This window comes from Dictyostelium discoideum (genome assembly GCF_000004695.1).
Source record: "Dictyostelium discoideum AX4 chromosome 5 chromosome, whole genome shotgun sequence".
In the NCBI taxonomy this organism is placed as follows: domain Eukaryota; phylum Evosea; class Eumycetozoa; order Dictyosteliales; family Dictyosteliaceae; genus Dictyostelium; species Dictyostelium discoideum.
The window spans coordinates 2,197,586-2,217,585 of NC_007091.3; the positions used below are offsets into that span (position 1 = coordinate 2,197,586).

The following is a 20,000-nucleotide window of genomic DNA, read 5'->3' on the forward strand; positions in this document are numbered from 1 at the left end:
AAAATTAAAGGGGTTTTTGAGAAAGTTTATTAATTAAAAAAAGTTCATTTTTGTTTTTTTTTTTAAAACTTTTTTCCCCTGATTGGGGTGGTTAAATTTTTTTTTTTTTTAATTTTTAATTTTTTTTTAATTTTTTTTTTTGTCGGTCGGGGTTTTTGGAATGGAAAATGGGAAAAAAAAAAAAAAAAAAAAAAAAAAAAAATGGAAAAAAATAATTTTTTTTTTTTTTTTTTTTTTAACAATATCGATTGTAGTTGTAGCAAAGGGTAAAAAATACATTGTTTTTGGGCATCCCATTTATAAGTTTTTTATTTTATTTTTTTAATTCTTAAAAAAAAAAAAAAAAAAAAAAAAAAAAAAGGATATAATTGATTTTTTTTTTTTATATATAGATATTTCAAAAAAAAAAATTAAAAAAAATAAAAAATAAAAAAAAATATTTTTTTTTTTTTTTTTTTTTTTTTTAAAAAAATTAAAATTTTTAACACCAACCACCAATTTTTTTTTTTTTTTTTTTTTAATTGTACTTAAAATAAAATAAATTTTGTATAAATATTAATATTGTATTATTAAAATAGATAAACCATTATAAATCTACAGCCAAAAAAAAAAAAAAAAACAAAAAAATAAAATAAAATAAAAAAAAAACAGAAAAAGATTATATCATTAGTTTTGAAAAACTGGGTGTTTCTTCTTTTGTTTTTAAAATTTTTTTTTTTTTTTTTTTTTTCTTTAAAGCCACACACATACTAGCAATAAACAATAATAACAAAACTAAAATCAACTAAAAGAGAAATAGAAAAAAAAAAAAAAAAAGATGTCAAATTTAAATATAAATAGTCAAGCACAAAATTCACCAGATCCAACAAGGAGATCGTTTGGTACTGGTGGTAGTGGTAGTACATTTTCACCAGGCGGTAGCGATTCAAGAATTATGAGTGTAAATATTGTCGATATTATTGGACAACAAGATCATGTAAAAAGCGAAATTTTAGCAAAAAGTAAGAAATCTAAAAAATACATATACCCTCTATTATCATTATAATATCTTTTTATTTTTAAAAATATTATATAATATAAATATATCAATTAATCATAATAATAATAAATAATTTACTAATAATTATTATTATTATTATTATTATTATTATTATTATTATTATTATTATTATTATTATTATTATAATTTATAATTTAATTTAGATCAAAAACAATTATTCGATTTAAAAAGAGAAATATCACAATCTAGTAAAAAGAATTTTACATTAGAAAGGGATATAAAGAATTTAGATAAAAAGATAGCATTATTAATTAAGAATAGAATTACATTGGAAGAGATTATGAATAGTGGTGATATAGTTGAATTACAAACTCGAACCGTTACATTGAAGGATAAATCACAAAGGGATCATTATGGACAATTATTTTATTTACTTCAAAACAATACCACCTACATTGCACAATTGGCGAAATTGGTAAAGGTTGGAGAGATCGATAATCTATTGCAAACGGTGATGTTTACACTCTATGGTAATCAATATGAGGAGAAAGAAGAGCATTTACTATTGTCAATGTTTCAAAAGGTATTACAAGAGGAATTCAAAGAGGCAACATCCATTGGTTCACTGTTACGTGCCAACACAGCATTGACACGTATGATGACAACATACACACGAAGAGGACCAGGTCAACAATATTTGAAACAACGTCTCACCAAACCATTGGCTGATATCACCAGCAACAAGGATTTGATATTGGAGGTGAACCCATCCACTGTCTATGAGAATTACATCAACGAGTACGAGACTAAAACCGGCAAACCTTCACCATTGAAACGTAAGGTATCACCAGAGGAGTGTGCTGATAATCAAAACGTTAAAGATATCATTAAACCACGTATCGATAAACTCATTGAAATTGGTGACCAATTCTTGGACTCCATTCTATCGAGTGTTGACGCCGTTCCCTATGGTATTCGTTGGATTTGCAAACAAATTCGTGAATTGGTAAAACAAAAGTTCCCACAAGCAACCCGTGCTCAAACTTGTGGTTTAATAGGTGGTTTCTTCCTCCTTCGTTATATTAATCCCGCCGTTGTCACTCCACAAGCATTCATGTTGGTCGATGCTAAACTTTCAAATAACACCAAGAGAAATCTAACTTTTCCCGCTAAAATGCTTCAAAACCTTGCAAATAATATCATGTTTGGTGGCGTAAAAGAGTTCTTTATGGAACCACTCAATGTATTTTTAGATAGGAACAAGGATCGTTTAAATGACTTTTTGGAATCCCTCACTGACGTAGAGTCTTTGAGTGATCACCTTCAATTAGATAAATATTTAGCAATGGCAAAAACTTCCGATATCACCATCAATATCACTTTGAATGAAATGTACTTTGTTCATTCCCTATTGGAGCAACATATCAATAGTTTGGCACCCGATCAAAATGATCCACTTCGTGTGATCTTAAATGATTTAGGTGCTGCTCCACCACAATTATCTCGTACCGAGAATGCAAATGTCGAATTGAAACTCACAAATCGTTTCGCTGCCGATCATCATAATTTACCAACTTCCTCATCAACCTCTTCATCTTTAAATATAGGTGGTTCAGTTGGTGGTGGCGGTGGAGGTGGTGGTGGTGATAATACATCGGGTCAATCAAATCCTGAACAAGTTTACAATGAAACCAAATATTTATTGATCACTGTACTTCGTTCATTGGCTTCAACTCCTGGTACCGGTGATATGGGTGCATCTTTAGCAGAGGTTGCTAAACATGCTGCACTCAATAAGAATCAAGATATTGTAGATAACATTAAAAAGATATTGGTCAATGTAAAGAAACTCTCATTGGAAGGCTATTTGAAAGGTGAAGATGATAATTTCACTCAACTTCGTAAAGATATCGTAGCGGAATTACTCAACTATGAAACCTATATCAGTAAAACTGCTAAAGACATTGAAAAACTTAAAGAGGTTTTATCAGCAATTCATCAACATAATCTATTCTTACAACAACAATTGGATTACTACGAAAAATATCTTTCAAATGTTCGTGAAAATTGTGGTACCAATGCAAGTGGTAGTAGTGATAAGAAATCAAAGAAGGATAAAGATAAAAACAAAGATAAAGACTCTTCCACTGATAAAGCAACTGGAAAGAAAGCTATGGTTAAAAAGGGTCCTTTCAAATTTAGTTACAATCAAATGGAAAAGGATGGCTTAATCTGTCAATCCGAAGTACCAGAAGATAGAAGATCAAACATATTCTTCTCTTTTAGTTCTGAATCTCCTGGTATCTACGATGTCGTATTAATCTATAGAACTACCGCTGTCTCTGAAATTAGGTTACAATTAGATGAACTCTTGGAAATGCAATCAAATGGTCAAACTGAATACGAAACAACTTTCTTTAAATTAAATGTTAATTTATTGTTATATGTTTTAAATAAAACATTTATTTCATAAATTAATTATAGAATTTTTTTTAAAAAAAAAAAAAATAAAATAAAAAGAAGTAAAAAAAAAAAAAAAGAAATTAGATAAATAATAAATAAACTACAAATAATAAATAACAAATAATAATAATAATAATAATAATAATAATAATAATAATAATAATAATAATAATAATAATAATAATAATAATAATAATAATAATAATAATAAATAACAGTAATAAAAAAAAGAAAAAGAAAAAGAAAAGAAAGAAAAAAATAAAAATAATAATAATCAAAACCAACACTCTTTAATTCAAGAACGATGCTTATACATGTTTTCAAATCCAATTTTAAATAAAATAATTTTTATTGTAACATTATTAAAAAATTGATTTCCAATCAAAAACCACAGTCCAAAAATAGACTCAATTTCCCATTTTATTGTTATTATTTTTATTTTCTTATTTCATTTTTATTTTAATTTTTATTTTATTTTTTTTTTTTTTTTTTTAATTAATTTCGGTTAAAAAAGCAAAAACAAAAAAAAAGCGAAAAAAAAAAATTATGAAATGAAACATACCTTGGTATAATGAATTATAGTTAAACCATGATAAACAATATAAATAGAATAAAGAAAACTTATAATACATTTTTAAATGTTAATAAATTAAGATATTCAACCTCAATAATATCTTCAAATATTTTAGAAAATGATAATAATAATATTGATGATTTTGAACAGGTTTTAAAGAGTACAAAAGTAAGAATGCCAACATCAGCTTTATTATTACCAAAGAAACCTAAAGTTTGTATTGGTATGTCTGGTGGCGTAGATTCAACAATTACTGCAAAATTATTAAAATTACAGGGTTTTGATGTTACTGGTGTTTTTATTAAAAGTTGGGATGAAGTTGAAGATACTGGTAGATGCCAAGGCGAACGTGATTGGAAAGATGCTTTAGAAGCTTCAAATTTTTTAGATATACCAATGTATAAAGTAAATTTTAATATCATTATTTAAACATATTTTTCAATATTAATTTTTGTTTTTTTTTATTATTATTCACACACAATTATTTTTATTTTATCCTATTTTATTTTATTTTTTATTATTTTTTTTAATAGGCAGATTTTGTAAAAGATTATTGGAATAGAGTTTTTGTAGATTTTTTAAAAGATTATAAAAATGGGTTGACCCCAAATCCAGATGTATGGTGTAATAGAGAAATTAAATTTGATTTATTTTTTGATTTTGCAAAAGAGAATTTTGGTGTTGATTATATTGCAACAGGTCATTATTCAAATCTATATTATGGTGAAGAAAATGTTGGTGATAATAATAATAATAATTTACAATTACATAGAGCAATTGATAAAAATAAAGATCAAACATTCTTTTTATGTATGACAAAAGGTGAAAGATTAAAACAAGCAATCTTCCCAATTGGTGGATTTACAAAGGAAAATATTGTTTCATTTGCAAAAACTATACCAAATTTCTCAAAAATTACATCAAAAAAATCAAGTAGAGGAATTTGTTTCATTGGAAAAAGACCTTTACCTGATTTTCTATCACAATATATGACTTTAAAACCTGGAGATTTCTTTGATATTTCAACAAACTCATTCATTAAAGGTAAAAAACACAAAGGTTCAGTTTGTTATACAATGGGTCAAAAAGCAAATATTGATTCTTTATCAGAAAGGTAATTATTACCAATCAATTCTTAATTTAATTTTACTTCTAATGGAGAGGTTAAATAATTAAATTCAAAAAAAAAAAAAACTATGATATTAATTTATTATATTTTATTTTAAAGGTATTTTATAGTTAGATCAGATATTGAAAGAAATATTGTATATGTTTGTCCAGAATCACAATTTGATCAATTTTCACTTTATTATGAATTTAATACACATTCATTCAATTGGATAAATGAAATACCGACTGAAGTTAAATCAGAACAAGGTTTTAAAGGAAGAGGAATTTGTAGACATCGTGGTGATGTAGTTAATTTAACAATTAAAGATACTGGTAAAACTTCACCAATAGATGGTAGTGTTATTTATTCTGTTAATTTAGATCAACCATTAAGAAGTGTCGCCTCTGGTCAAATACTTTGTCTTTTTGATAGAAATACTGATAGATGTTTTGGTGGTGGTGTAATTAACTCTTCTCCATTATATAATCCAACCCAATTTTAATAAATTACATTATTATTTTATTTATTTTTTTTTATTAAAAAAAAAAAGAAAAAAAAAAAAACTTTTAGAAATTCCCATTTTTTTATTTTTTTATTTTTTATTTTAAGAAATCAAAGAAATCTTTCTAAAATTATAAATTCTCTACCATCTTTAGTATATTTTTGATTTGTAAGATTAAAATTAAATTTTTTAATATAAAATTCTGATTTTTCAATTCTAGCATTACACCAAATTCTTTTGATTGAATTAATTTTAGCATAATTTATAACATATGAAAGTAATTTCGTTCCATAACCTTTATTTTGATATTCAACTTTAGTTGCAAACTTTCTAAATTGAATTTCATTTTTTTCTTTATTTAAAAATAATGAAACGATTGATATTGGTTTTATATCACTATCATTTTCATATAGCCCTAAATGGATTGTATTACCATTTTGATCTTGATCATTTTCAACTTTTACATAATCCAAATCTTTTTCTGGATACATAACATTCCTTCTTAACTCTAATATATCATTATAATTACATTCTTTTATTATTACATTCATTTTAATTTTTTTTTTTTTGTTGATTTATTTTTTTTTAAAAAAAAAAAAACAAAAAAAAAACTGAAAAACTATTAATAAAAAACTTAAAAAAAAAAAAAAAAAAAAAGAAATTTTTATCTATAATTTTGGAAATTATCCACTTCTTCAAATAAGAAAATAGATAATATTACTAATTAATAATTTTATCATATTATCTATTTTTAAAAAAAGAGTTATTATTAATTTTAAAACTCTTTGATTTTTTTTTTTTTTTTTTTTTTTTTTTTTTCCCAAACCAATTTATTATTTAATTTTGAAATATGGATTAAATTATTTATTTGTATAGAAATGAGTTTGAACTTAAAAAAAAAAAAAAAAGAAGATATTGAAGATACATTTACTTAGATATTATCTAAACATTATTTATTTATATTTATATTTTTTTATTTTTTTATTTAATTTAATTTATTGATTTTGTTGTTGTTGTTGTTTTCTTGAAATTCTTCTTTGTATTAATTGTTTTTGTAAGTTTATTAAATTTATAGATTCTTCAGATGAAATAACTTTAGGAAGGATTTTCTTATCACTTGAATTAACAATAGTTTCTTTAGTTGCTGGTCTGAAAACCAATTCCTCATCTTTAATCATATCATCTAAAGTTGGGAAATAAGTTGGGAAAGGTGGAGCTTCTTTCCATTTCATTGATCTTGAATCTGTGATCTTTAAATATCCACCTTTTTTACCTGGAACAGCACCTTTAACTAAAAGACAATTCATTTCTGTATTGATTTTAAGTACTTGTAAATTTTTAACTGTACAACTCTTTCCACCTAATCTACCTGGCATTTTTCTACCTTTAAATACTCTACCTGGTGTCTAAATAAAAAAAACAATAAAAAAAAAATAAAAAAATTAATAAATAAATAATTTTACTATATAAATTTTATAGATTAGTAACTTACTTGTCTACAACCAGTAGAACCAATTGCTCTATGAGTTAAAGAAACACCATGAGTTGCAGGTTGACCACTGAAATGCCATCTTTTCATACCACCAGCAAAACCTTTACCAGTGTTTGTACCTTTAACGGTGATTAATTGACCAGGTAAGAAATGTTTTGGTAAGATTGGAGTACCCAATTCCAAGTTCATAGCATTTCTAGTGACACGGAATTCCATTAAAACTCTTTTTGGTGGTACATTTGCTTTTGCGAAATGACCTTGTAATGTTTTTGAAACATTTTTTAATTTAATTTCATCGGCACCAACTTGAATCATATCAACACCATCATTGACTTTTCTTTTAATTTGTGTCACTTGATTATTTGGTAATTGAATCACTGTGACTGGATAAGCAATATCACCAATATAGGTTGTCAACATACCAACCTTTTTACCAATTGCACCAACACGATGACTAACTTTTGTCCATCCTGATTTTGTATCACGTCTAAATGGTGCTTCCATTGCTTTTTGTCCAAATGATGGTTTTGGAATAATCCATGTACCTGCATAACTTGCTTTACCATTTCTTTGATTCATCGATATTATATTATTTGAAAATCCATTAATTGGCATTTTTCTCATAACTTGACTAATTTTATCCATATTTTTATATCTATATTATTGGTTTCTTCCAAAAACAATCTGCTAACCTACAATAATGATAATAATAAATATGTTTGATCAAAATTTTATGAAAAAGACGAAAAAAAAAAAAAAATAAAAAAAAATAATTGTTTGAAAAATTGAAAAAAAAAAAAAAAAAAAAAATGAAAAAAAGTTTTTCATTTTTTTTTTTTTATTTTTATTTTTTAATTTTTTTTTTTTGTTTTTTTTCATTGCACTTAAAAAATTAATAATTAAATAATGATAAGATTTTTTTATTGTTTAATTTAGATAATGTTAAATTTTAAAAAAATAAAATAAATTATTATTATTATTATTATTTATAATTATCTTAATTACTTTATTTTATTTTATTTTTTTTATTTCCAACCAAACAATTGTTTATTTAAATTTGATGATTTGTTTAAAAAAAAAAACAAAAAAAATTATTTTTATAAACTTTTGATTTAATTTTACTTTTTATTTCCATTTCCGGCTTTTTCGGCATAAGAATTTCAAATTAAAAAAAAAAAAAAAAAAAAAAAATGAAAATAAAATGAAAAATAAAAAAAAAAAAAAAAATAAAAACATTTAGGGGGTGCTTTATTTAATTACAAAATTTTTTTTTTTTTTTTTTCGATATCACCAAACACACAGATAAACATAATTTTTTAATTCAAATTTTTTTAAAAAAAAAAAAAAAAAAAAAAACCAAAATAGAAAAACCAATTTATTATATAATTAATAAAAAAAAAAAAAAAAATAATTAATAATGACATTTAATATTTGTGTATTAATATCAGGTAATGGTACAAATTTACAAGCAATAATTGATGCAATTGAAAGTAAATATTTAAATGTTTGTATAAAAGTTGTAATTTCAAATAAAGAAACAGCTTATGGATTAGAGAGAGCAAAGAAAGCATCAATTGAAACACGTGTATTCTCACTTCAAAAATATTTAAAACAAGATCCAATCAATAATACACGTTCAACCTATGGATTGGAATTAGCAAAGATCATTAGAGAATACTCATCGATTGATTTAATAGTTTTAGCCGGTTGGATGATTATATTACCAGCAACATTTTTAAAAGAATTTACAGATAATAAACCAACCATCGATATAATTAATCTTCATCCAGCATTACCAGGTCAATATCCTGGTGCACATGCAATCGAACGTGCTTTCAATGATTTCAAAGAAAATAAAATAAAACATTCAGGTATAATGATTCATAAAGTTATTGAAGAAGTTGATGCTGGTGAAGTTATCTTAACAAAAGAAATTCCAATACTTCCAACTGATACATTAGAATCTTTAGAAGAAAGGTTTCATCAACAAGAACATAAATCATTAGTTGAATCAATAAAATTATTATCAACAAAATAAATAAATGATAATTATTATTATTATTTTTAAAAAATATATATAATTTATTTCTTTTTTTTATTTTTATTTTTAATTTTTAATTTTAATTATTATTATTATTATCAATTTCAGTTAATTCAACTGGTAAATAATGATTATTTTGTTTTCTAAATTTCTTTTTATAGAAAAGATAAAAAGATATTATTAAAACAGCAAAAGCTGTAATACAAATTACAGTGAATAATGTCCAACCATTTAAAGTTTTTTCAACTTCATCTTCTTCAATTTCTTCAGTGATTAAATAGATTGCATCGGTTTGTTCAATTTGATAAGATGATGAACTAATTAAACTATTATTTAAGAAAATCTTTGTTGAAATGAATTGATTTGAATAACGACCACTTTCACATTTGAGTATATGATATTCACTATGATATTCAATATTTGGATTGAAATAAATCTCTAAATCACCATTGAATAAACAATCACCATCAATTAAAAGATGTGGTGAAATTCTACCCAATCTATCGAATCTAATTAAACTTTGTTTTGAATAAATCTTTAGATCACCTTTAACCACTAATTTATTTAAAAGTAGATCAGAATTAATATTTGAGATTAATAATGTTGCGTTTCCATTCAACAATAAACTATCAGAAAGGTCCAATGTCGATTGTGCCCCGCCAACCACTGACAAAACACCGCCATTCAATGTTAAATTATAACATTGTATAGTGGAATTATCCAATGTTATCATTGCCCCATTGAATAGAGTTAATCTCGCATTCTTATTTCGGTCCATTAATAATGACGAATTCGATTTAAATATAAGATCACCCCGAATATCCATTTTTGAATGTTGATCATTAATTCTAACCATTGAATCATTCATAAAGGTAACCGTTGATTCACTATCAATATAAACCAAGGATTTACTTATATCAATGCCTTTTACTATTGAATTTTCATTTCTAAACGTTAACGATGTGGAACTATCACTTGAGTTACCATTACTACCTCTATCAGTGATTGATGTAATAATTGAGTTTTTAATTATAATTTGATTACCAATATCAGTTTGAATAATTGTATTTTCCAAATTTGATAATGTAATCTTTTCTCTAACTGAATTTTCCAATTGAATTTTACCACCGATAATATTTGAAATTTCAACATTTATAAATTCGAAATTATCAACTTCTTTATCACTACCAATTATAATTTGTGAATTTTCTGAATTTAAAAGTTTAATATTCCCAACTTTTAAATTTTTATTTAAAATAAATGTTGAACTATCATCATCATCACTATCATTCTCTTCATCTTTATTATCAATTGGTGCTTGAAATCTAATTGATGATTTTGATTCAATTTTAAAAGCACCATCTTCTGGATCACTATTGAATTTACCATTTACAATAACATTTGAAGATTCTGCTATTGTGAAACCAACACCTGATATTGATAAATCAACAAATTCAGATTCTTTATGTAATACACAATTACCTTTAATTGATACACTTGAATCATGAGAATATGATTTTATACCATTTGAGAAATAACAAGTTGGATCATTTATTATACTCATAAATTCGATATCCATAATTGTTGATTTTAATGTTAAACGTGGTTCAAATCTGAATTTTTCATCACTTTCATTTCCACTACCAATAAGTTGTAATTTTGAATTCTCTACATTAACTGTTATTGCTTCTGTATTTAAATCAATGATTTGAAATTTTATTTCACTATTTATAATATTAATTGTACTATTATCAATTTCACATTGTAATTGTTTAATTAAACCAATTTTTGAATTATCATTATTATTATTATTATTATTTTTATTATTATTATAGTTATTTAATTCAATTATTAAATTTGCACCATTAACTTTTAAATTTTGGATATTTAATTGATCTAATGATTGTGTTGAATTATCATTTGAAATTTTAAAATGAACTGTTACACCATTTAATAAATCTATATTTGGTATATTTATGTTTTTATCTATTACATAATAACTATTTTCACCTGAAAATTTTAATAAATCACAAGTTTCATTGGTAGGAACTTTATTTGTTGGCCATATTGATTTTTGATTAAAATTGCATGGTTTACTTTTAGAACAATCCATCTCAATTGGTGAACAATACATACATACTACATTATTTATATGAAATGATAATGTTATTAAAATTAACAATAATGAAAATTTTAAAAACTTAATCATTTTATTTTATTTTATTTTTTTAATTATATACATATAATTTTTATAAAAATTTAAATGATATATAGAGAGAAGAGACAGAGAGAAGTTATAATTTTTATTTTTAATTAAAAAAAAAAAAAAAAAAAAGAAAAAAAATTAATTTTTAAAAACCAACCAAAAAAAAAAAAATTAAATTGAAAAAAAAATAAAAAAAAAAATAAATAAAAATAAAAAATTTAGCTCTAAATATGTAGTAATTGCGGAGTCAGCAAAACCAAAATTTCTATGAAAATTAAAACCAAGATTGTAATCAAGATTGGTTAAAAAAAATATTAAACAAAACTTTTGGACAAAAAAAAAAAAATTTATAATCATTTTAATTTTTTTTATTTTTTTATTTTTCCATAATTACCAAAATATCTTAAAATCACTCTTTTTTTATTTTTTATTTTTTTTTAAAATTTTTTTTTTTATTAATTTTTTTGAATTTTCCTTAATCACTTTTTTTTTTTTGATTTCATTTTTTTTTTTTTTTTTTGTTTTATTTTATTTTCAAACGAACGATATAAAAAAAAAAAAAAAGATGAATAATTTTAGAAATTTAATTAATCAAAGTATTAGAAATTATTCAACAACAACAAATGTTGCAACTAAAACTAAAGTTTATGAATTAAAAACATATAATATTTTAGCAAATAATATTCCATCATTTTTTGAATTATTAGGAGAAAATAAAGGTTCAAATAGTTTAGGTACTTGGGTAACTGAAATGGGTAGTTCAAATCAAGTTATTAGTTTAGTTGAACATGAAAGTTTAGATGACAGACAAATGAATGAATGGAATACTAAATTTCAATCAAAAGCAGCTAAATTAATTGAAAAACAAGAATCATTAATTCTTAGAGAATTCCCATGGGCACCATTTCAAAAGATTTCCAATGAAAAATCAAATGAAAATAAAGTTTGGGAATTAAGAACTTATCAATCCAAACCAGGTAAATTAGGTCAATGGGCCATCGATTTTACAACAGGTTTCGCTGAAAGAAAGAAAATCTCTGAACCAGTTGGTGTTTTCTATAGTGAATTCGGTCCTTTAAATACAATCGTTCATTTATGGCCATATAAAAGTTTTGAAGATAGATTTAGAATTAGAGATTTAGCTTTAAAAAATCCAGTTTGGTAAGAATAGAAAAAATAAAAAATAATAAAAAAATAAACTATAAAAGGAAATAATTTTTACTAATAATTAAATAATTTTTTATAATAATATTATAAAATAGGGTTGAAACTGTTGCTAAAACAACTGCAAATTTAGATTCAATGGAAAGTAAAACTATTATTCCAGTAAAATTATAAATTATTTCAAAATAAAATTATTAAATAGTAGAGAGTATTTGTGTTTTTTGCTATCTTAAACTATTTTTATTATTATTTTTTTTTTTAACCAAAATTTATTAATAAATTTCCTTTTTTTTATACATATAATATTACATGAATTTATTTTTTATTTCTTTTCTTTTTTTTTTTCCTTTTTTTTTTTTTTTTTCTCTCTCTTTTCTCCTTTATTGTTTGTTTGCTGCTTCTAACTATAAATTTTATAAAAAAAAAGAAATTAATAAAATATTTTTGAAAAAATAAATGTTTGAATGAATTAAAAAATTACTTTTTTAGATAAATCATCAACTCTTTGAGTTAATGCGGAAACTTCAGCTTTGAGATCAGCATTTTCTTGTTTTAATGCATCAACATCGATACCTAAAGAATTTCCAAGATGTTTTTTAATAAATCTGTAAAATAAATAAAAATAAAAATAAAGCTATTAATAATTTATATATATTATGATGTGATATATTTCTAATATTAAAAAATATTTTAATATTACTCTAATGCATCTGAAGGTTTATCAGATTCTTCGTATAAGCCAACAAGTACTTTAGTTAATGCATCTATGACACCACTCTTTTCTAAATAACCTTTGAATTCTTCTTTTTCTGCTGAATTCTTCAAAAATTCAAATAAAAAAAGAAATTAAAATAATGAAAAATGAGATTTAAAAAAAGAAAAAAAAAACAAGTAAAATAAAATAAAATAAAAATAATTTGATAAATTTAGACATTAGTAATTTTAAAACTTACTTGCATGATTTTAAATAGTCTTTATATATAATTGCGGGTATGAAATTTAAAAAAAAAAAGTTTTTTTTTTTTTTTTTTTTATTTTCAAAAAAAAAAAAAATCTAAAAAAAATAAAAAAAAAAAAAAATAAAAAAAAAAAAAAAAAAATTAATTAAACAATCCTTTTTTTAAAATTTTTTAAACATTCAAATTTGACTTTTAAAAAAGAAAAAAAAAAACATCAAAAGACTCCTACATCTAAAAAAATGATTAAAAAAAAAAAACTTTTCTCTAAATATTTTTTTATTCAATAATATTAAAAATAATAATAAATAAAAAATAATAATTTTATTAAGAAAAAACAAATAATAGAATAAAGGTAAATAAAATTTTGAAAAATAAAACGAAAAAAAAAAAAAACAAAGAATAAGAATAATGGAAAAAAAAAAAATAGAAATTTTAAATTTTATTATATACATTTTTTTTTCTTTTTTTTTTTTTTTTTTTTTTTTTTTTTTTTTGGATAATCTTTTTTTCCTTAATCAGTTTCAACAGTTACATCACCACCAGTTCTCACAGGAGCACGAACTCTAAAAACTTTAACATATTCAGAGGTTTTAATATGATTTAGTGCTAAAGGTGTAACGAAAATATATTGTTTTGATCTATTTTCTTCAGCTTTTGACATTAAAAGATTGATAGAGATTGAACGATTTACTTCATCCATGAAAACATCGAATTCATCCATTGCACGGAAAGGACATTCCATATTCTCCCAGAAGGCCAATAATAATGATACAGTTGAGAAAGAACGTTCACCACCAGACAAACCTTTGGTATCACCTTTGGCAGTACCATTTTGATTGGAAGGCAAAGCTTTTTGAAGTTCGACATTGATATCCAATTTACCATTTTGATGATCAAAAGTCAACGAACCAGTGTAACCTTTCTTTGATAAGAAAATATTAAAGTATTGATCGGATCTACGAGAGATTGAAAGACGGAAACGTTGCCATTTCTTATAACGTTCATTCAAATTTCTTTCCAATATGGTTGCCAATTCTTCAATGTTATCACGTTGCTCTGAAATCTCCTTGAGGGAATTATTTGCGTCTTGGAAAAGTTTCAAAGCTTCAGTTCTTGAACGTTTACCTCTGGACTCTTTCTCTAGTTGTTTTGTATATTGAATGATTTTATTGGTGAGTGTTGTATTGGTTTCATTGGTTGGTATTTCAATACGTTCACAAATTTGAGTGGCTTTATCGGTTTTCTCTTTGACAATTTCTAAAATTCTTTGATATTCAGCTTTGAATTGATCTCTTTCTTGAGCACTTCTACCTTGTTGTTGAAGCAATGCTTGTTTATTGTTATTGAGTTTTCTAAGACCTTCATTGAATTTTCTTAAATTATTTTCAATATTACCCAACTGATTGGAAAGAACATCGATTTGATCATCCAATGCTCTGTTATTTTCAGCGAATGGTCCTTTTTGAGCGGCAACCTCAGTACGTTGAGCTTTTTGAATATTGATCTCCTCATCCATTGATTTAATTTCCTCATCGAGTGAAGCTAAACCAATTTCCAACTCTGAATAATCATCAGTTTGTTGAACCAATGTATCTTCGATCGATTTAATCTCATTAGTGATTTGTAGGATTTTACGAGAACATTGATTTTGATCTTGATCATTTTGACTGATTTTATGTTCAATGGCTTGAACATCACTACTCAATTCTTGTTCAATCTTTTTCTGTTGATTTAATGCTGGTAATTTCGATTCCATATCCCTTTGAGTACGTTGAATAGCAGCATCAGAATTTACACGTAACATGGTGGCCTCACCAGAATTCTTTGCAGCTTGATAGAATGGATTACCACTCTTGGTTTTGGAATAATTGTTACCTTGTGGATCAAAGAATTGAGATAACCCACGTGGACATCTATCAGTGTACAATACAGAATCAATCTCTTTACGATCATTACCCAACCCAATTTGTTCAACTTTTTTAGTATCAATTAAGAAATTAATAATGAAATGAGAAGGTGAATCGAGAACACGTAACACTGTAGCTAAAGATGGATCCAATTCATCATGTTCCACAGTTTTATAGACTTCAGTGGTTTCGGGTATTTTCGTATAATCAACTTTAATACCAAACTGATGACCCAGCTTTTGAAGGGTAATACCATCTGGAATGGAAAATACCAAAAAGTTTCTAAGTGTAGCCTTTGAGATTGCCGATTCAATAGCGAATGCCCAACTTTCATTCTTTATCTTTAAACTTAAACCAATGGGTCCAATGGGTAACTTTGAGAAATTACGACGACTTGCTTCAATTTTATGAAGAAAATCGGTCATACCTTTGCCATAGGCTTGATTTTCACCTTTTTGAGTTGATCTTAAATTGTTTAATTGTACTCTCAACCCTTCATACTCTCTATTCATCTGTTGGGTGATTGTACGTTGATTTTGATGATCTCTCTTTAAATTCTCTCTATCTCGCATTAGATCCTCTTTTTCTTTAATTAATTCCTCCTTTCTTGCCTCCAATTGAAGTTTTTGTTGACCTTTCTTTTTAATCTCATCCAATTTCGATTGATTATTTGCCAATTGAGCATTTCTCTCTTTGATTTCATTAATCGATTGAAGTTGAAGATGACGACGTTGTTTTCTTTGTTGTCTCTTTTTATTGTTTGCTTCAATTTGAGTTTGAATCTTTGCCTCTTCTCTTTCGATTGTCAATATCTCTCTATTGTTTGTCTCTTTCTTTTGTTCCTGTATTTTAATTTGATCTGTAAATTCTTTAATATCCTTTTTAATGTCTTCAATTGATTTATTATATGTCTCAATGGTTTCATCAACTTTTCTAATATCATTATCAAAAGATCTCTCCTCTGCTTCTGCAACTTGTTTCTCTTTTCTCTTTGCTTCTCTCTCTGATTCAACAACAAAACTCCATGCTAATTGATTCTTAAATTCACTAATCTTTCTCTCTAATCCAACCATTTGTTGTAAATCTTTATATTCTTTATTATATTCTCTAACTTTTTTTTCTAATTCTTGAATTACCTATCATTTATTTTTAAAAAAAAATTAATAATAAAATTAATAATAAATAATAATTTTAAAAAAATTAAAAAATTAATTTTACTTACAACAACTTTTTGACTTAACATATCTTTAATTTTATCAATATGTTCTCTAATTGTTGTATAATCTTTGGTCATTTTATCTAATTGTGTTGCCATAAGGAATGATTTATATTTATCTTGTGGACCAGCAGAATTTAAGAATTGTCTACTGGTATCTTGAGTTAAAATTGACATTGGATTATCAATTTGAATATTAAATTGTTCTAAAATCAATGATACATCATTAAATTTATCTGAAACCGTTTTACCATTATAATCTTTAACTTTATATCCACTTGAACCAGTTCTACTAATTCTTCTTTCAATAATAACTGATTTACCATATTTCTCTGGTTTAAATGCTTCTTGACCTTGATTTCTTAATTTAACTGTAATTACTGCAGTACTTTATTTTTTTTTAAAAAAAAAAAAAAAAAAAAAAGTTAAAATAAAAAATAAATAAATAAATAAATAAAATATTAGTTAAATATATAATTTAAAAATTAAATAATTATATATACTCACTTTGTTTCAGCTTTTACTAAATCAGATAATTTACTACCTCTATTTGTAAAACCAGCTTTTGCACCTAAACAAACGATTAATGCAATTAAAACTGCACTTTTACCACTACCATTTTCACCAGCAATAAAATTTACATTTGAACAGAAATCAAGTTTAAAATGACGATGACACATGAAATTCTCCAATGTTATACTTTCTATGATACCAGCTTCAGGTTCTGTTACACCACTTTTCAATTGTTGTTCTCTTCTAACCGCCTCTCTTTCATCTTCAGAGTTACCATCATCATCATCATCATCATCATCATCATCATCATCATCATCACTACTACCACTATCACTTCCAGATGAATCCACATCCTCAACATCTTCATCATCATCTTCACTTGAACCACTCTCTTCATCACTTGATTGAGCTTTTAATTTTTTTAATCTACCATTTGAAATTGGTTGTTGTTGTTGTTGTTGTTGGTGTTGCTTTGTTGGTGTCATTTGTTTTCCATTTTCAACTCTTTGTTGTTTATGTGGTCTATCTTGATCTTGTGTTGAATGAATTAATTCATCATCATCATCTTCTTCTTCTTCTTCTTCTTCTTCATCCAATTCGTGGGAATTTCCATCATGCCCTAACTTCCTCTTGGACATAATTTATTTTTTTTATTTTTTTTTTTTATTCCCAACAAAAATAATTATTTTCGTTATGAAATAGAAATTAAAATAAATAAATAAAAAAATAATTTTTATTTGCGCGCAAAAAATTAAAAAAATAAAAATTAAAAAAAAAAAAAAAATTATTATTGAAAAACTTAAAAAATGAAAAAAAAAAAAAAAAAAAAAATATAAAAATAATTTTTAACCCAAAACCACTTAATATGGAATCAATGAACAACCAAGAAATTTTAAATGGTACAATTGAATATGTTTCAAGATCAAGTAAATTATTAAAAAAAGTTTCTGATATTACAAAAGAGAAAATTAAAGATTATCCATATTTAGATGATTTAACAGAAGAATATATTCAAGTATTTATTTAAATAATAAATATATATATTTTTTATTTTCATTTTTTTATTTTTTTTTTTATTTTTTTTTTTTTTATTTTTATTTTTTTTTTTTTTTTTTTTTATTTTTGGTGTATTAATATTTATTTACGTCAAGGCTCAACATTTATATGATAGAACACCAAAATTATTAAAATTATTGAGCGAAATTAATATAACCGATGCCATCATCTCAAATGAAGTAATTGAAAATATAAATAATATGAAATATGAGTTGGATCATCTTATAGAATCTACCCAATTTAGAATCGATGATATAGATACCTATTTTAAAAGAGTAATAATTAAAAAAAAAAAAAAAAAAAAAAAAAAAAAAAAAAATAAATAAATAAAATAAAAATAATAATAATAAAAAAATTAATAATAATAAATCTAGGTCGAAACTGAATACTTTTTAAAAGATAAAAAAAATGAATTTTATGTTGAGTTATCTTCATACAATTCACAAATTCAAGATAGTTTAAAGAAGTTAAAATCAATTTATGATGGTGTAACTATTTATATATTATTATTTTTTTTTTTTTTTTTAATCATATTTATAAAAAAAAAAAATATTGACATATTGTTATTTAAATAGGGTAAACTATTAACAAAAGAGGTTAGTGAAATTAATAGGAAAAAATTTAAAAATTCAGATAAAGTCCTAACTAAACATATCAACACAGGAATTGCACTTTTCATCATTTTAACATCACTTTTAGTTTATTTTATTCAATTTAAACCAAAAATATCACAAGATTAATTTCCAAAGGAAAAAAAAAAAATAATAATAATAGAAAAATATAAATTACTATATACAATTTTATTTATTATATTTAACCATTTAATTTTGTTGTTGTTTTAATTTTAAATTTTCAATTACTTTTAAAGATTCTTCAATATGAGAGGTGGCACTTAATAAAGCTGAATAAGTATTAAGTATTTTACTATCGATATCAATGATAAATGTAGTTCTACCAGGTAATAATAAACCTTTTACGCCATAAGATTTTGCATTTTACCATCTTTATCACTTAATAAAGTGAATGGTAATTTATATTTCTGTGAAAATTTTGAATGACTTTCAGAATCATCACAACTTATACCTATTACATCAACACCAGCATCTACGAATTTTTCATATCTATCCCTAAATTCACATGCTTCTTTGGTGCAAACTGGTGTACCATCTTTACCATAGAAATATAATACAATTGGTTTTTTATTTATAAGATCTTTTAATGTTACAATTTTACCATCTTTATCTGCACATGAAAATTCTGGGGCATAATCCCCAACATTTAATTTAATGGATTTTGTCATTTTCTTAATTTTTATTTTTATATTTTTTATTTTATTTAAATTAATATTATTTTTTATTTATATATTTATTTATTTGTTTGTTTTATGGTTATTAAAAAAAAAAAAAAAGATTTATTTAAATATCATTTTAAAAATAAAAATGAACGAAATCGAAAGTATTCCATTTTTTTAAAGAATAATGGAAATTTTTAATTTCATACCACTTCAAAGAAATCAGAAAATGAAAAAAAAAATAAAAAAAAATAAAAAAAAATAAAAAAAATAAAAAAAATAAAAAATATAAAAAAAAAAAGAAAAAAATCAAGAGAAAATTATTGACCAACATTGTTATAATATATTATTATTATTATTATCATCCTTTTTTTTTTTTTTTTTTTTTTATTATTCCTTTTAATAAAAAAAAAAAAAAAAAAACTAACAAAATTTTTCTTTATTTTTATTGGGTGGCAAAACCTAACCCAAACTTTTTTTTTTAAAAAAATTTTTATTAACCCAA

General features: G+C 23.6%; 11 protein-coding genes and 1 pseudogene across 11 annotated transcripts; 6 read left to right on the forward strand and 6 right to left on the reverse strand.

Moving 5' to 3' along the window:
- Positions 1-817: 817 nt before the first annotated feature.
- DDB_G0288977 (RasGTPase-activating protein) lies at positions 818-3,473 on the forward strand (the record flags this gene model as incomplete). Its single annotated transcript, XM_631354.1, has 2 exons — positions 818-1,001; positions 1,204-3,473. The coding sequence occupies 2 exons, from the start codon at positions 818-820 to the stop codon at positions 3,471-3,473; spliced, it is 2,454 nt and encodes an 817-aa protein (XP_636446.1).
- Positions 3,474-4,052: 579 nt separating this feature from the next.
- On the forward strand, positions 4,053-5,650 carry trmu (tRNA -methyltransferase; the record flags this gene model as incomplete). Its single annotated transcript, XM_631355.1, has 3 exons — positions 4,053-4,442; positions 4,571-5,151; positions 5,266-5,650. 3 exons carry the CDS (start codon positions 4,053-4,055, stop codon positions 5,648-5,650), a joined length of 1,356 nt encoding a protein of 451 aa, XP_636447.1.
- Positions 5,651-5,760: 110 nt separating this feature from the next.
- DDB_G0288981 (hypothetical protein) lies at positions 5,761-6,201 on the reverse strand (the record flags this gene model as incomplete). The annotated part of the gene is made up of 1 exon (XM_631356.1): positions 5,761-6,201. One exon carries the CDS (start codon positions 6,199-6,201, stop codon positions 5,761-5,763), a length of 441 nt encoding a protein of 146 aa, XP_636448.1.
- A 444-nt stretch (positions 6,202-6,645) lies between these two features.
- mrpl3 (ribosomal protein L3, mitochondrial) lies at positions 6,646-7,787 on the reverse strand (the record flags this gene model as incomplete). Its single annotated transcript, XM_631357.1, has 2 exons — positions 6,646-7,056; positions 7,143-7,787. The coding sequence occupies 2 exons, from the start codon at positions 7,785-7,787 to the stop codon at positions 6,646-6,648; spliced, it is 1,056 nt and encodes a 351-aa protein (XP_636449.1).
- A 772-nt stretch (positions 7,788-8,559) lies between these two features.
- On the forward strand, positions 8,560-9,180 carry purN (phosphoribosylglycinamide formyltransferase; the record flags this gene model as incomplete). The annotated part of the gene is made up of 1 exon (XM_631358.1): positions 8,560-9,180. The coding sequence occupies one exon, from the start codon at positions 8,560-8,562 to the stop codon at positions 9,178-9,180; it is 621 nt and encodes a 206-aa protein (XP_636450.1).
- An 82-nt stretch (positions 9,181-9,262) lies between these two features.
- On the reverse strand, positions 9,263-11,392 carry DDB_G0288987 (hypothetical protein; the record flags this gene model as incomplete). The annotated part of the gene is made up of 1 exon (XM_631359.1): positions 9,263-11,392. The coding sequence occupies one exon, from the start codon at positions 11,390-11,392 to the stop codon at positions 9,263-9,265; it is 2,130 nt and encodes a 709-aa protein (XP_636451.1).
- A 562-nt stretch (positions 11,393-11,954) lies between these two features.
- Positions 11,955-12,727, forward strand: DDB_G0288989 (hypothetical protein; the record flags this gene model as incomplete). The annotated part of the gene is made up of 2 exons (XM_631360.1): positions 11,955-12,550; positions 12,652-12,727. The coding sequence occupies 2 exons, from the start codon at positions 11,955-11,957 to the stop codon at positions 12,725-12,727; spliced, it is 672 nt and encodes a 223-aa protein (XP_636452.1).
- Positions 12,728-12,933: 206 nt separating this feature from the next.
- Positions 12,934-13,512, reverse strand: DDB_G0288991 (hypothetical protein; the record flags this gene model as incomplete). The annotated part of the gene is made up of 4 exons (XM_631361.1): positions 12,934-12,957; positions 13,035-13,158; positions 13,254-13,372; positions 13,507-13,512. The coding sequence occupies 4 exons, from the start codon at positions 13,510-13,512 to the stop codon at positions 12,934-12,936; spliced, it is 273 nt and encodes a 90-aa protein (XP_636453.1).
- A 511-nt stretch (positions 13,513-14,023) lies between these two features.
- smc6 (structural maintenance of chromosome protein) lies at positions 14,024-17,786 on the reverse strand (the record flags this gene model as incomplete). The annotated part of the gene is made up of 3 exons (XM_631362.1): positions 14,024-16,555; positions 16,642-17,023; positions 17,143-17,786. The coding sequence occupies 3 exons, from the start codon at positions 17,784-17,786 to the stop codon at positions 14,024-14,026; spliced, it is 3,558 nt and encodes a 1,185-aa protein (XP_636454.1).
- A 227-nt stretch (positions 17,787-18,013) lies between these two features.
- On the forward strand, positions 18,014-18,175 carry DDB_G0288995 (hypothetical protein; the record flags this gene model as incomplete). Its single annotated transcript, XM_631363.1, has 1 exon — positions 18,014-18,175. One exon carries the CDS (start codon positions 18,014-18,016, stop codon positions 18,173-18,175), a length of 162 nt encoding a protein of 53 aa, XP_636455.1.
- Positions 18,176-18,404: 229 nt separating this feature from the next.
- Positions 18,405-18,779, forward strand: DDB_G0288997 (hypothetical protein; the record flags this gene model as incomplete). The annotated part of the gene is made up of 2 exons (XM_631364.1): positions 18,405-18,479; positions 18,579-18,779. 2 exons carry the CDS (start codon positions 18,405-18,407, stop codon positions 18,777-18,779), a joined length of 276 nt encoding a protein of 91 aa, XP_636456.1.
- A 246-nt stretch (positions 18,780-19,025) lies between these two features.
- On the reverse strand, positions 19,026-19,504 carry DDB_G0288999 (annotated as a pseudogene; the record flags this gene model as incomplete).
- Positions 19,505-20,000: the final 496 nt, after the last annotated feature.